The sequence below is a fragment of the Cataglyphis hispanica genome, chromosome 7, assembly GCF_021464435.1.
Source record: "Cataglyphis hispanica isolate Lineage 1 chromosome 7, ULB_Chis1_1.0, whole genome shotgun sequence".
NCBI classification, from domain to species: Eukaryota; Metazoa; Arthropoda; class Insecta; order Hymenoptera; family Formicidae; genus Cataglyphis; species Cataglyphis hispanica.
Genome location: NC_065960.1, coordinates 4132711 through 4150241, shown reverse-complemented (window position 1 = coordinate 4150241; position 17531 = coordinate 4132711). Strand labels below are relative to the sequence as shown.

The following is a 17531-nucleotide window of genomic DNA, read 5'->3' as shown; positions in this document are numbered from 1 at the left end:
ATACACACACATTATCAATTCTAACAATATATTTAATATAACATACATTTTCTCTAAATACTACAAGATTATTTCTATCGCAAAAATAACACGAAATTTGATATAAATCGATTATCCGAATGAACTCTCAGTGAGTTTAACCACTCCTCAATAGATGGTGTTCTCTTCCTGTGTATATATGAAAAAAATTATTTATTATTTTAATTAAAATGATTTTACTACGATTTCATAAATTCCATCACATATCGGCATACTAGAAAACGAATGAATGCAAGCGTATAATTAAACGAAAGTGTCAATAACATTTAGTATATATTATTTTATTCTATCGGTATCGGTATATAATTTAGATTACCATATGTGTGACAAACATAAAATTAATTAATTAAAAGCAATGATCGATTGTATCAAATATCTTTTTATAGCATCTTTAATGAATAAACATTTTATAATAAAAATAATATAATATAAAACAAATAATAATTTCTTGTAAATTGAATAAAAAAAGTTATTAAACTATGGTAGATTATATAATAGAAAAAAGGTCTCATCAAATGAATAGAATTGAAAGATTTTATCGAAAAACGACGCGAATAATTGGAAATTCGTAAAATATATTATAATACAGAATATCTCGCTTATTATTAAATTTAAAAAAAAAGAATTAGCAGAGTATAAGTTTACTTATCAAGAAACTGTCAACGAAATAGGCATAGGATTCAACTTCACATGTTAATGATTTATTAACTTAGTTTCACATACAATAGTATTATGCGTGAACGATCAAACATTGTATAAACAAAATTTACAAAATAAAGTATAAGTCTTTACATCTAAAAGCTACTAGTAGTAGTGGATCACATAGCTTCATACTTTTTCTCGGATCCGGCAAATATTGCTCTTTCCGAGACTATCTTTTTCTTTACTTTATGTTCTATCTCTCATGTATATATATATATATATATATATATATATATATATATATATATATATATATATTTATATATATTTTTATTTATATTTATATATTTATATATATTCATATTTATATATTTATATTTATATATATAAATATTATGCCAAATATTAAATAAGATAGTTTTTGCTAATTTGTCCTAGCACGGAATTCGTGTGGGGGGAGGAATCGGGGAAGGAATCGTGTACATATGTATATTACACTCATTTAGAGAGATTAAAGATCTCTCTATCTTGTAAATATAAAATTATCATCTCTTATTGTAATACCACTGACAATTGATATAATATATACGTTTATATATATATATATATATATATATATATATATATATATATATATAAAACTATGTTATCTGCAATATTTATAATGTACATCGAAAGTGCATTCGTCGCGTTTCTCCTAAATTTGTTAACCGATAATTTCAATCACGATAAGTCGTTTGTCGTTACTAGTAAGACCGTTTCATTTCCTTTTTTCTTTCTTTTTGGTGCCACTTACAATCGCGTTCGTTCGCTAAAAGGATTCCGTTTCCTTCTTTGTCTCGACTTTTTCACACACGCACGCTGTTTCGTCATATACATTTTTGCGCGCACACGCACACTGTACATTCCGTTACAGGGGACAAAAATGCCTGTTTACTCTCTCGCTTCTTCGTTATATCTCTCTCAAAACACAACAAGCGAACGAAACCGCTCCGTAAATACTCTACTTTTGATATAAATAATAATAGCAATAAATATATCTGCCGAAAAATCTCGTGAGTTTTATTTCACGCTCTAATAACTATCGGTATATAATTCTCCAAAAGATTCGCCGCGCGCGCGCACTAATGTCGTCCGTTCGATTAAACTGCCAACTATCTTCTTACACTATTTCACAATCCTTCGTTTAGTCGATCCTACGCAACGATTTTCGACGATGTAGGCCTTTCGTTAAAACTTGCAATATCCGAGCTGACTGAGCCATCGAGGAAGAAGTTTGCCCGTGACAGATTTATTTTTGATCGAAATAATTTCATGTTGAAGATGAAAAAGTGAATAATAAACATATTTTAAAGACATGTTTTTTTTTTTTTAGTTATACGCGTAAAACATCAATTTAAGAGCTACTTCTTCCCTTTTACTTTCACATACGGCGTTGTATAAAAAATGTGGCATATATTAAATGTACTCTATTTACATCATGTAACGACCCGTAAAGAATGTTCTTATAAAATAGCCCTACAAGTATTTTTTTTTTCTCCTTTCCCAGTCATCCTTCGCGACAATTTAAATAATTAGAAGCCACAATGTTCGCTGTTGATGGAGATGCATCATTAACGCCTAAAATCGTTTGCTCGACAGCTCGTGTAATAATTAATACCTTCATTCGCCAACATTTGCATTTAGCATTAAACAATCATACTCATCGACTGCTCATCTCGCACGGCGTGATTATTAATAAGGCGCGTAAATGTATATATGTATATATCTATTTACAATATCATGGAAAATATACAAAGAGCATCGGCACTACAGTATATATTCTCGATTCTTTTTAAGACGTTTGATTCTTGCGTATATGTCACTGAGGTAAGTTTTCACTGGTTTCTTTTTAAACTACGGTCACTCTCTCGCATTGCATGCTCGAGAGAGCGAAGGGACAAGTACTCTCGGCAAACTAGTTTACATCGATCCCAGAGAAAAAAAATTAACAAAGTCTCAATGTCGAATTGAGGACCGTTTTTTTCAAAGAAATCAACATTTTTATCAATTATCCTCCATAAATATTTTTATTGAAAGATATGTGATCATAGATAACTTTACTTATCAAAATCTGTTATAATATTTTATACGTATTGTAAATGTGTTGCTAAAAAATAAAATATTGCATATTATAAACAATAATTAAATGCTATAAATATTATAAAACAATTAATTAATAAAATTCATTTTAAAAATATTTAAAAATATTTAAAATTCATTTTAAAAAATATTGAAAATTTTGTAAATTTGTTGAGTTATATAAAAGCGGCCCTCAACTATTAAACTATTAAACTACAAATTATTTAAAACGCCAGTTGAGGCGAGAGAAATTAAATAAAAAATTAAAAATGTCTTAATTCTTAACGGTCCCGTTGTGTTTGTGTGTGTGTGTGTATTGTGTGTGTATTGTGTGTGTATGTATGTGTATATACAGCAATGCCAGCCATTTACGTATTCTTTAAATTCTATCACTTTTTTTATTTTCATACAGTATGTTTTGCTGAAACCGTGCGGATTTCGAAGAATTGTCGTTCGCGGCCGGTGATATGTTTTTCGCCATTCATCAAATGAAACGTTGCGTTGCAACGCGTTTGGTCAAGATGAAACGTCACGAACCGTATCGCAGAAACGAAAATACGATTCTCCGCTGTCAATTTCTTTGTGAAACTTAGTGAGTAATATGTGATATCGCAAACTCTTTTGATTTATTTTGATATAATTGTCCTTAAGTAGAGATGCGCACCTGGAAAACTGCTCGTAAAATCCCCACGAATTTTATACGTTACATGATATTTGTGATTATGAAAGTGGCCCAAGTCACAAACACGAGAAAATTCAATAATGTTCCTTGTTTTATTCATATTGTATAAGTTACACACGAAGTGTTTTTATGTATTTTAAATTTACTTTAAATTTATTTAAAATTACGAGAAACAAAAAATTAAAAAATTAATTTAAATTTTATATTTAAGTATGATAAAACTATTTACAAATTTTTTTTTAATACATAAAAGTTATTATCTCCTAATAAAAGATATGACTCAGACTACTTTCTGCTTTAAGAAAAGACAGAAAACATATCATTTTTAGATTTTGTTCGAACCGAAAAATAATCTTCGTGAAAAATTTTTGGTTCCTCGTGGATATATATATATATATAGTGACATCAAGCAGTTATCTTTTGATATAAAGTAACTCCGATTTAATCTCAGAGGCAAATCTAAGCTTACAGACTCGTCGCATTCGCGTTCTTGTTAACGATAATTTATTTGTAAACTCGTTACACTGTTGGCCTTTTTTACATGTATCTCTGCATTATTCATTATTAAGATGTTTATCGTCATATTTGACATATTTACAGACTAAATATAATATAACGCTAAATCTGTACGGACCCGTTTTATAGCTAGCAAGTCATGCAGCCAGTGCAGTTATAGCAAAGTTTCTCAAGATCATGATTTATGTATGCGCATGCATTTCTCGAAGAAATCAAAATCACAAATCGCAGAAAACACAAATTAAGAATCACGCGATATTTTTTGATACTTGCATTTTCTTTATTGTCTATTGTACGTTTCCGAATGCGTCAAAATTATTTCAATGAAAAATAAACTTGTGATTTTTACTTCATCTTCAATAATTCAGCGTTTAGGATTCATCGTAAAGGATTCTTGAAATAAAAATCGAATTTTGCATTTTTAAATATTGATATAGCATATTTTAAGTCTTACTTCAAAATTTCGTTTTATTTTATTTTACCGTTAGCTATGTAATCTCTTTTTGTTTAAATAATCTAAATATCTATAAATTTGTTATATATGCTCTGAAAATCTGAATATTTAAAACGTTAAAAGTCAATTGCTCACGTGTGCACTTGTTAAAAAATACCTGGAAACCACATTTTGCAGCGGATTGCTTCGCTATTATGTACTATACAAAATCGACCCGTAAAATTATTTAATTGCAGCTTGTGCCAGGTTTATATCGTTCGAGGAACATTTTGTTAAAAAGATGATCGCACAGATCAAGAACGTCTCTGCAGACGTATGTAGATTAAAAATGGTTCAACGAGCCTGTAGCCGATGTCGTCACGGTTTAAAACAATTATTCACACTCTGTATACAGCTTTCTAAAAAAATGCATTACTCTCTATGGATAGTGTAATGAAGGTTTGTTCGCAAAAATATCTTTTTAAACCTATACACGTTTGCTTACACGATCGTCCAAATATATGGGCAAATACATATTTTCAGGAAACATCCATGCCTTCAAATGGCACGTGTAAATTGTAAAAACCACGCGTAGTAATCAGGAGAGAGATTATTGTATAATCATAGAAAGTTTGCGTCTGAAACATCGTCTTTTCTATTACTTCATTAATGGAATCTATCTATAGACGAATGTTCGATTAAAATAATTGTGTGACAAATTATTCGCTTATGATAAATATCATCTCCTTCTACCAATCCAAAGACATCTGTGAAAAACTATCGCTCCCAACATTTTACTTTCTGTACGTAGTTACATAGAGTAGATTTAGTATTAGAGTAAATAATCTAAGAGAGAATGCATGCTGTAGGCCTATTTTGTATGAATTGGCCGTAATATTTCTCGCATATATGTATATATATATATATATATATATATATATATATATATATATATAATATTTCATTATTTTAATTACATAAAACTGCAATTTTATATGCCTGACTATTTTTTTTATTAAACAGACGTTTGTCATAAAACAGAATGCGCTGAAAGATGTTACAACAGATATTACTTAGGCTTTGTCGATAAATTTATACAAAAAAAAAAAAAAATGCTTGTCACTGTTATATGAGATTGTTAAAATACAATTCTATGTTTAACGTTGCATTCTCATGGCCATCGTTTCTGCATCTATCAAAAACATTTTTTTTTTCAATTTAATCAGACACAAAATTTTTGATTATATTATCGAAGACGCTTCTCGCATAATCATACGATGCTGTGAGCGTCCTGAAGCGTAATACGTATATATAGGAATGGGAAATAGTTTTAAAATGTTTTAGAGATAGGATTGTACAATCTTCTTTTTGCTCCAAGATGAAATTCTTATAATGATTTTAAAAAGAATTTCGACTGTTCGAATGTAGCAAATCACAGAGAACAATCACCGAGATGTATATTCATACTTTCAAGGTGATTCCTTTAAATAATATTTTTGCGTCATTTATATCACGTATCAACATAGCATCACGTACTTTTGCACCATCTTACTTAATTTGTCACATTAGAATGATTATGTGTGTAATAAAACTTATCGCAATTAAATTAAGCCGCACTGGATTGAACCTACTTCAAAATTATTATATAATTGTGTCACTTGTGTGTTATTTCTAATTAATTAATCGTCAATTATGAAGCAAACGAAAGTATATCGGTAATTTATAGGGCGTGTACAATTTGTGTGAATTTATTAATAATTTATTAAACGAAAGATTGACTAAAAATTACATTTCCGCGCAAAGATCTTCGATACTTTGCGATTTACGACAAATGTATTGTCGATCGCGCGGATATTTGCACTGACACGTTAAACAACCATGATCAACACGGATCACCGGCATTGTTTCTGTTCGGCTTTGGCATGGTCCATGATGGCTCTCTTCGACGATCTCTTGGTTTCCGATTTGCCAGCGCCATTGATACCCTTCGAACTGCTTGCCGGCAACGATGTCACTTTGGGCGACTTTTTCATGTCTTTTTGGTCGCTGGAAGCCTCCGTCATCTTGTCCAATTCCGCCATCGCCTCTTGTATCGCATTTTCCAATTGCATATTCAATTTACGACTTCTAGAAAAATAGGGGAGGAACGAGAAAATTGTACAGTTAGACAAATGATTACCAGCGACCGCATGTGCGGATTAAACCGATGAGAATAACAGAGATAACTGAGCGCGTGGTATAAAAACTAAACACAATCGCGACTAATAGACTCTGTCAAGCATAAATAGTGATAATTAACTACATTATAATTAACATATATGACTTCTTATCAAAGAAAAAACAACTCATAGTAAAATACATATATTCTTTCTTAAAGATAATTTGCAGATTGTGTTCATATAGATTTTTCAAAATATTTTTCTATACAATCGTCTATCACGTCGTATGTGTGTTATGGAAATTAGAATTATATATTTAATAATACAGAATAAAAAGAAAGGGGAATGAGAAGAAAGATGGCTGAGAAATTGAAGTAGAACCACTTAACATATTAATGTCCAGCACATAAAAGTATCAATATTCTTTGACTAAGTTAACAAGAAGAATATTGAACCGCAGCTACGCAATAAGCTATGCGGGATAGATTTAATTGGCTGTTGGCTTGCTAATAAATGCTATACGATTACGATCATCATAAAAGTTCTTCAAAAAGAAGAGAAAGAGAAGATTTATTACTGTTAGATATGAATTTATTACGAGATAAGTTCTTATACCTTACTTTTACCGCAATATATCCTAATAATGCGATAAAAATAAAATATCTCGTGTACTAAGTTTGTAGATATCTATCTCGTGTAGCACGCGATCACGCTTTGTTTATTCTTCCTCTCTTTAAAAAATATACACAATTATATTTAATTAAATGTAATACAATTTAAATAACATTACGTGCATATTTTATGCAATCTTAAAAAGGCGACACAATGCAACTTCTCTATCCGACATTTATGCTCAAAATAAAAGCGTAAATTAACATGTAATTTCTATATCATAATTCTAGGATCGACAATGCCGGACGTGAAAGAAAGAATTTAAAAATACTCAAGCATCTCTCCTGTTTCTTTTTTTTCCCCTGAATTTAGATTAACGCGACTATTAAGCAACAAGGTAATTCTAAGAGGCTCTCATCTTTCGATAGTTCATCCCTGACGGGGTGGCTGACTCACTTCCTAAACTTTTTACGGGCGCGATGATGCGCTTCGAGGCCTTCGGAGAGGGACTTGAGAGCCTTGACATCAACTTGGGTGCGACTGCCCCCGCCCCCGTACCATCGGACCCAAACCGTCATAGTACCCGGAGGGCCCAAAGATTCGACTTTTCCCGGCCAGGCCGGACTTCCTCTTGCTGCACCCCACACTAGGTCACCGACCATCAGTTTCCATTGGTTTCCATCGTCTAAGTCCTTTGTCTCGGCTACTGGGGGTTCCAAAGAAGGTACGGTATCTTTCAAAGATTTGTAATCTCGATTGTTTGCGCGTGATTATGAAAAAATTGCAAAAAAGCCCATCTCCGAAAAAAGACTTTTGTACAGACATATTGGATAGAAAACTATGACAGAGTCGTATAAATAAGAAAAATAATTTTTTTTTAATATGATATTAATATTATATACTCTAATTACAATATATTAATAATATTAAATTGTTGCTTTTTATCTATCAAAAATTTATAATAATGTTTTTCTTTTATTATGTCGCGATTTTATTTACTTTATAAAATATCTATAATTGTTTTTATTAATTTTATATGAATTGTTTGATACACATAAAAGACATATTAATATATTGTATTAACATTTGCTATGATTAGCTATAAATTTATAATTATTGAAACGATCATAGAATTATTATATAATATATATGTATATATACACACAAATAATTTATCTTCATGTACATAAATGTATATGTGCATATACGATATCGCATCATTTCTATCTGATACATCTGTATTGATCTCGATTGCGAGATGTGCAACGCATAACAGCGAAACGTTATGCTTATAGTGCGTGTCGCAGAGGAATGTTCGAAACTGATGGTTCAACTACTCGTCCAATAGTATTGTAATAATGTGCTTCTTGCTCGCGTATGTGCTCGTTAAAAATGATTAGTAGCTTCATTCAATGGTGACAGGCGAGTTCAAAGGCAGAATGAAATATCAGACGATTCGAATACATGCAATGATTTTGTCGATATGAATATTATTCGTTCTATATTCTCCTTTTTCTATTATTTATTTGTTAAGACGAAATCTCTTCATATGTATATGGGCTCAAGCGAATAAGCACTTATAGAAATTTATAATACTTAAAGAAAAGATTTTTAAGATTTTTTTAAGCTTTAACAAATTATAAGAATCTTTTCCCCCTCCCAACTTCTTTATTATTTTTAATTTTTTTTTTTTATATCAAGAAATTTTACATTTTGATCATTTATTTACTGTTGAGTATAATTATAGTTATAAATATATATATATATATATATATATATATATATATATATATATATATAACAATTGTATTTTCCGATTCTTCCTAAATGTATTAATCCAATTTTATACTTTAATATCTGATTTTATTTCACATTTATGTGCACCTTGTCGAGTAAATGTTCCTCAATCGTTCAAAATTATTCGGAAAATATCTCCATATCCTCGGCAATATGCACATGCTGTACGCAAAACATGAAGGTGTACATGTACAAGGTTGAAATAACACACGGTAGTGAGCCACACCCCTTCCGAAATGAACATATGATTCAAGATCCTTGACCACTCGGATGAGAATGTAATTGCATGGATGATGGTATTAACAAACCTGACAGCCAATTAGTAAACGCAAAAAAGGGGATCTTCACGGGCATTATTTACAAATGTCAAAAGTTATTCTGTCTCACTTCCCCAAGCGATCTCGAAGACTCATACGTGATGAATGAAGGGTATTTTAGTACTGACGCCACTTACCTGCTCTCTTCGACTTCTCGCGTTTAATTTGATTAATAATGCGACGTTATGACGAATAAGTCGCTATCATAGACTGATTCAGAGAACTTAGTTCTGATTTGTACAAAATATTTTTCCGGCGTAAAGCCTCGAAGAGGGAAATGATTTTTTTCGATCTACCATCTAGTTCTTGCATGCGCAAAATCTCGAATATTGTGAAAGAAAAGCTGCTACTAAAGCAATTTCAATGCGGCAAGCATACGTTTTATCATGCAACAAACATGCACAATTAAAATAAAAATAAACTAATAAATAAATACTATTAACATACAGGCAACATAGTGACATACGTGATATTTGGATATACGTGAAATAGCAAAAAGAGTTAAACAATGCCAATGAAATTAAATAGTGTACGCAAGCATGTACTTTTTTAAGTTGCAAATAATTCAATTAAAAATAAAGTTATAGTTTAGGAAACACTCTAATAATATTCATACAATAATAATATTCATACAATGATTATTTGATGACAAAAAACAACGAGGAACGCATTGTTTTTCTCTTGTGTAGACCAGCATCTACTAAATAAATTGGCAAAACAATGAGCTTTACGTTCCTCATTTTCATAAAAAAAGCAACTAACAAAAAACATCCTGAAGAAGAAACTTTCTTACAATACGCTAATCGAAACAAAATGTTCATCTGATCAATGAACTTTAATATTTGTCATTAAATTATAAAATAATTTATATAAGTGAGAATGTATTCTCGCATAAAATCTATATGGAAATATTAATTCCGATATATAATATATTACTCTATTGGAAGCTTGTACATGTTGAATGTAAATTTATATTATCTCTTTTTTTCGTTTATATCAATTATATCATTAAAGTTTCTTCGTAGAATGCTTTTATTGCTACTAAGCGAAAGTATATTTTAACTACTCGTATACGATTAACGTCTAAGAATACCATACAATACTGACCATCTTGGTCTTCATGCAGAGTAGAATGCATGGAATGGATGGAGTCCAGCTTTCGCTTGATTCCGCGGCCGAGGGCATGTTCCCTGCCCTCGCACCTCACCGTGCTCACCACACCTTCGGCTTGCTTCAACGTCTCTGACGTATAGATCTGTCAAATACAACTCGATCAACTCAGGCACAAGCCTACCAATCGCATGCTAATATCATTTTACAGTGTATCATTCAGTGCCGATGTATTATTTTTCGTTACTTGAGAATTCCGATTCATAATTCACAAGGATTTTATGATTTTCCTCGATTAAACATAGAAGACAAAAGCGCAAAATTCCAATTAAAATATACAATAATTAGATAATAAAAAAGAAAAAAATGAAACTAAAAGAAAAAATTAGTAGAAAGATTATAAAATCTTTTGATCGATATTTCCGATGCTTTTAATGCAGAAATCACGCGATTCATCGACGCATGCAAACGATAATGATAGCAAAAGAGACAAACTCAAACTCTGTTTACACATGCTTACATTGCAAGGTATATATATGTTCAAAATTATATATAATTTTCATCAGAGAGAGAAAAGGATAATGTTCAGTAAAAATTTATTTTTTTGTTATTATATATAAAAAGGAGTGATTTTTTGCTAATTAATCCGATCAACACACGATTAGTAATACAATTACATTATTGCAATATACGATTTAAATAATAAACGCTACGAATAAACGAGCGCTCTCCGCCATAGTGCGGATGTAAAAATTATTAACGTTAAATACAAACTAATTACAAACTTAATATTATCGAATGTAAACCGATCGCAACCTAATAATGCCACTGATATATCTATCTCATTTCAATTTACAAAATTAATTAATTTTGTAGCCCGAGCGAAAAAAAAAGCTGTGATTACTCGTCTGATGATGAATCACTCTCCTCAGCGTCGTCGCCTTCTTGCGCATATACGAATTGATTATAAACGTATGGATTAATGTAGGCTTGCTTATTAGGTGTGTAATTAACAACAGCAATGCCATTAGGGTCAGACCTATAATTATATAAATGTGGATACAGTTCGGACGGCGCGATGTCAACATTGACAAATTTTTGCGGATACCCGATATTTTGTTGATAGTAAGATACTCCGGTGTTATGTCGTTCCAATAATTTCTCTGCGGAATTTTGCTCCACCTCTTCTTGTTCCATAACACGCTGCTCGATTTCAGAGACGCGATTACTATCTACGCACGATTTGTCATTGAACTTGTTATTAACCTGTGGCATCATAGTATAATGAGCATGATCTGGCACTAAGGCTTGCTGTCGATAAACGTTCGCATTAGGGACATAATGTTGGCCATGATAAAGGATTGGTTGATAATGACCGTGACCTATGATTGGCAACGGATTGACCTCAATCTCCGAATAGGAAACATCCGTCATTTCTTTACTGACACTTAGTTGATCTTCCACGGTAGAGTGATCCATTGTGTCTGAATTAATGGAATGATTTGATGATGAAGTGTCCATATACTCCTGTGAGTCAGCGTATGTGTTTTCTGGGTGTGTCGTATCGGCTGGCTGGTGCATGTCTATTATAGTTAGATGACGGTTGACCTGCTCTACGTGGGTACCAACCTGGATCCCAGTGGTCACTGTGGACTCCACGTAAGTCTTTCCGTGCAAGCTGGGTTGATTCAACGTGATTTCCTTGGTGGCGATACTCTGCATTCTCCAATCTTCTGATGCTACCTGTGCGTCGCCTGAATCCGGTTCGCTGCTTGAGACGCAATGAACCATAGGCTGAAAATAAATCGCGCATCACGTAATAATTCAAAATAAATGCATTTATTCTTTATAGGAGAAAAATTCTATACGTTTTTTATTTTAAGAATTTAAATAAAAATTATTAAATCCAATTTTTCTCCAATATTAAAAAATTAAAATTTATGTTGCAAAAAAGAATTAAATAAACTATTCTACTTGTAAATTATTTTTTACCGTTGATGATGAATGATGCCTGGCGGTAATTGGAGGCGCTGGCGAAGCTGCACCATGTGTAGTAGTGTCCACGGCCGGACTATTGGACCTCTGACTATTTCCTGGACTATGAGTAGTTGTATCTGGTGGCGATCCTTGCCGCATCATCGCCGATTGTACCACATTAGTTTGATTTCCGGCGGTTTGCGTCGATACCGAATGCCTTGCCATAAGCGGACTATGTTGCTCATTCTGCTGAGCCGTTTTTTCTACAACAGTTGTGCTACTACTAGCAAGCACATATTGTTGCTGCTCAATATTTTGGTCGGACGACGGTGAATTTACTCCGCTCTTAGGAGAGGTCGATGCCGCTTTTCCTTGAATCATACCGGAACTCAGGATATATGATTGATTGTGATCGAGATTTAAAGAAGGTTCGACCGCTTGTCCACCGTTAGGAGTTGCGCTTTGAAAATTTGGTATCTGATTATTTGACACCATAGTCGTTTGCTGCTGCACGATCGTCGTATTCTGCTGGACAAAAGTCGTGTTTTGTTGATTCGATGCTGAGGAAACAGCTATGTTCTGCGCAGTAGCACAAGGTACCATAAGAGTTTGACCATTCATTTGTATGAATTCCTGTTGACCCTGCATATTCGGCGGTCTCACTTGCGAAGTATTGAATGTCACTTGTTGATTCGGACTGACATTTGCTACTATCGGACTCAGTTGATTCCCAAAAGACGTTGTTCCGTTCACCAGGAATTGGCCGCTGTTCGGTGAAAGAAATTGTGCTCCTGGACTGTGCTGCTGAATTATTTTTCCACCGGTTGCTTGCGGCGCTCGTATTACCATACCGGCTGGACCGGCAGCCAATATACTTTGACTGGGATTAAATATACTACCATGACTCTGTACAGGTGTTAACACATTCTGGCCATTGACATTCTGTATCTGAAGCTGCATCCCGATGTTACCCGTATCCTGCAATAATGTGGCCGTTCCATCAGCAGACATAACCATGCTACCTAAACCAGGTACAATAAACTGCTGAATAGTGGGGAAATTTTGAACCATTCCAGTCGCTCCGTTTAATAAATTCACCGGTTGAAGAAGATTTATTTGTTGAGCTGGTTGAGGATTCGTAATTATTTGCTGAGTGTTAAATTGCGCAGATGCTGCACCAGTCTGACCGTTCATGACTAATTGTGCCGGTGCTCCGCCTTTGCCAGGTACGATAGTCAACGCCTGAAGCATAGGTCCGCCTATACTTTGAGCCTGAAAGTTCTGCTGTGCAAAGTTCGACTGTGACTGCATCAGCATACCAGCATTCTGCTGGGACGAGGCGATGTGTAGCATTGACGCCACGGTTTGTGGATTTGCTTTCCGTTTTTTGTACGCTTTCTTCTTGGTCATTGCTGATTCCGGCGATAGTAATGCTGGCTGTCGATTCACTGTCATACCTTGATTGGCATTGACGGCCCTAGATACATCTTGATTCGCGTCGAGGATTGACTGAGTGTTTTGTATAACGTTGCCGGTAGCGACTGTAAGATGTGGTATTTGTACGTTCTGACTTATGCCATCCATCGTCATCACACCAGGCTGAATCAGCACCGGTGTTTGAATGGTATTCACGAGAACCGTCGGTTGCCCTATCACTTGTTGGGCTACACCTACAGCAGGAATCACTTGGCTAACAGCTCCAGTTACGCTGGTGACCATTGGCGATACCGACAACGGTGGCATAGAATTGGCATTGGAAATGATTTTCGGTGGAGGAGGTGCCATTACGCCATTGATGGCCGATCCAGTACTTGCCATAATGAGTTGACCGCCGCTAGACACGAGTATATGGCCAGGCGGTAGCGTCGATCCAGCAGAATGTTTCAATATACCACCAGAAGTGAGGACATTATGAACTTGAACGTTGGCCTGAGGATGCTGCTGTTGTGGCTGCTGATGTTGTTGTTGTTGTTGTTGTTGATGCTGCTGCTGCTGCTGCTGCTGAGTTTGCAACGACGAATTCGTACTTGTCTGAGGTACTTGTATGCTACTGACAACGCTTTGGACCATTTCAAGTGGAGACTTAGACACTATCGTCGAAGATTGATTGTGAGAAACAGCGGAATGAGTCGTAACTGAAGCACCTGGTGCATTCGTCAATGTCGTTGACTGGGCTTGATGCTGCGACTTATTCGGCAAAAGGTTGGGTATAGCGGGATTCGGTATCGCAGATGGTGTGTTTATGGAGACAGTGGCGGTATTCGCTCTTCCAGCTAACACAGACGTAATTGTATTACTGCTGACTGTATGACCGCTAGCCATAGTTGTTATCACGGACGATGTTCCGCCAAAAGGATTCATAGATATCCTAGAAACTGCGTTTACAGTATGCGGATGAGGTTGATAGCCGTCCAAGGAATTTTGCCTAGCTGTTATTTGTCGTTTTATTTGAGATGTTAAATTGTCCGACGCGGAAGAAGACATCTGAGACGGTGATGTGCTAGGTGGAATACAGCTGGAATTCATCGTGCCAGAACTAGGAGTTTCAGATCTTTGTTCTTGAATGTTGTTACCAATCAATGACTGCGACGGCTGCTGCGCTTGCGGAGTTAGTGCTTGCGATGGCATTTGACCTGACACGTGTGAATGAGGCGTCGGCGGTTGCGAGTAACTGTGCGGTGTTGCTGGTTGCGATGAAATAAGGCTCTGCGGGGTTGCCGGTTGCGAGATCCCGGGTGTTGAAGCGGCTGGTGTATCTGAATTAGCTGGACTATTCGTACCAATAGGAGATCCGTGACTGGTGCTCACAGTACCGCCTTGTATTGGTCTGGAGTCAATTTGCTGTTGATTGTTCGTTTGATATCGTTCACCGAACGTTGACGACGTGACAGGATCCTCGCGCTGATCCGTATTCATCAGGTACTGTCGTTGCATCTGTTGTTTATATTGATCCTGAATATAAGATTGTGTGTCAGCGCTGGTAACGCAGCCTTGACACGGACTGTTTTCGGAATCTGTACTATTGTTACTCGAAGTCGGCGTCATACTGCTATGTACAACAACCGGCGAAGTCGCATGATTTTTTACGGAAGCAAATGACGACGAGGTACTTGTAGGACTGGCAATAGAGGAAGGCTTTGGTTGAGAATTATAGGAGTTAGACACATGCATGCCATGACTGGTCTGAGGTGACGCTTTCGGATTATTGTTCAATATGCCCACTTGAGAGCTACTGACACCGGTTTGCCTCGATATTGTGCTGTTAAGCAACGCCGTCTGTTGAGCGAGGTACCCGCTGGGATCCTCTAGGAACGAAGGACCGCTGTTATTGAACGTTGAACCTATCTGACTATTACTCTGCTGATTCTTCTCGCTAAACTCATCTACTGGACTTGATGCTGAATGTTCAAGCCCGTTATTTGTTCTTGACGATTCTGCAACACCGTGTTGCCGCTGTTTCTTCACTATTATTTTATTCGATTTCGCTTTCTTCCGTGCGGCCTCATCCGTCCAGTTAGAGGGCTGTGGAATGTGATGATGTAGTGGCGGCACGCGATCAAATGAGTTACAGGTGATATTCTGTACTGTGACAAGGGACGGTTGATGGGATATGGTTGCCGCACGATTCTGTTGCCACGGCGGCGTTCTGTTGTTAAAATGCAAGTTGCCGGATTGCCCGTTTGGTCCCATACCAGACTGCTGCGTCTCGACATGAGTGGCGTTCGAACTTCTTCCCGTGTGATTTGATAGAACGAACTGCTGTTGATGTCCCATCTTTGCATCTGCGTTTGTTCCTTTCGTAGGATCAAAATTTCTCATCGGATATTGTATTTGATTCTGCGTATACATCCGCTGAACGTTCTCGTGAGGATTGTTTGGCAAGCCATTTTGAACTGCATGGTGTCGTTGCATTGAATGATTATGTAACAGAAGTTGCTGCTGCTGTTGTTGTTGTAATTGTTTTGCGTTTAAATCTTCATCATTAATTGATGATGCTCGATTGTGCCTATTTTGAATGTCGGTAGTATTGATATTAGTCATGATAGCGGAACCAGTTTGCTGTTGCATAACGTCCGCAGAGTGATGGTTTATTTGCTGATTTGGATATTGCGGCTGAATGCACACTTGCTGCGACAACTGCTGCTGATGTTGTTGTTGTTGTTGTAACTGCTGCTGAATCTGCATCTGAAAATGATCCGTTGATTGTGGCTGCACAGCGTGCTGACTTCGTTGAGGCTGTTGTGGCTGCATCTGCTGATGCTGGTGAATTTGATGCAATTGCGGATGGAGGACAGCTTGATTCGACACTTGCGGTGACTGCATATGATGTACATAATTTTCGACAGAATGCTGAGAATAATTTGTCGATTGTGACTGATCTATTTCCTGTGTCAAATGCTGCTGCTGCTGCTGTTGCATATTGTGTTTTTGAATCTGCTGCAAATGCAGTTGCTGCTGCTGCTGCTGCTGTTGCGAATTCAAGTGCTGCTGCTGCTGTTGCATTACGTGCATCGACTGTTGATTCAGCTGATTGATATAATGGGGAGCTTGCGTTAATTGATTTACCATTGTGTTCTGATGCTGTTGTTGTTCCTGTTGTTGTTGTAAAATCTGCATGTGTTGCAGCTGTTGCTGATGTGGTAATAACTGTTGCGATTGTTGTTGTTGCGATATATGCTGCTGAATGATTTGCTGCTGTTGATGCTGTTGCTGCTGCTGTAGAATAAGTTGTTGTTGTTGTTGTTGTTGTTGTAAAAGCTGCTGCTGCTGTTGAGTCATATTATTGTAATTTGAACCCTGCTGATTCATTAACAGCGGATTGTTCATTAGCATGCCCGACATATTGTGTTGGTTTAATCTCTGCTGAGGATTTCTTGCACAATTGTTCACATCATGATTTTGGGAAGGCGAATTTAAAGATTGATGACAGATTTGTTGATCATTTTGCTGGACTTGCAGATTCGGGATCGCAATTGGCCATACCTAAAAATTAAATAATTATAAAATAAATATTTTGACAAAAATCTCTAGTAAGACATAAGTAAAATAAGATATATATAGAATATGCATCTTACACATTAGTCGTAGATATGATCGGCTGAGTAATTTTTTGTAAAAAATAAAAT

At 35.4% G+C, this 17531-nt stretch overlaps 1 protein-coding gene across 5 annotated transcripts in view; it reads right to left on the bottom strand.

The window, feature by feature from the left end:
* Window positions 1–5348: 5348 nt before the first annotated feature.
* The window catches only part of LOC126851118 (mucin-17-like), a 191536-nt gene continuing 179353 nt past the window's right edge, over window positions 5349–17531 (bottom strand). For 2 of the 5 annotated variants that reach the window (XM_050594746.1, XM_050594750.1), the window contains 2 exons: window positions 12421–17388; window positions 11008–12222 (listed from right to left, as the gene is read on the bottom strand). In XM_050594746.1, the coding sequence (XP_050450703.1) occupies window positions 11329–12222; window positions 12421–17388 (5862 nt within the window). In that variant the 3' untranslated portion in view covers window positions 11008–11328. Of the gene's footprint in view, window positions 6561–7660; window positions 7911–10425; window positions 10574–11007; window positions 12223–12420; window positions 17389–17531 lie in introns of those variants that run through there. The other 3 variants (XM_050594747.1, XM_050594748.1, XM_050594749.1) reach the window with 3 other exon arrangements.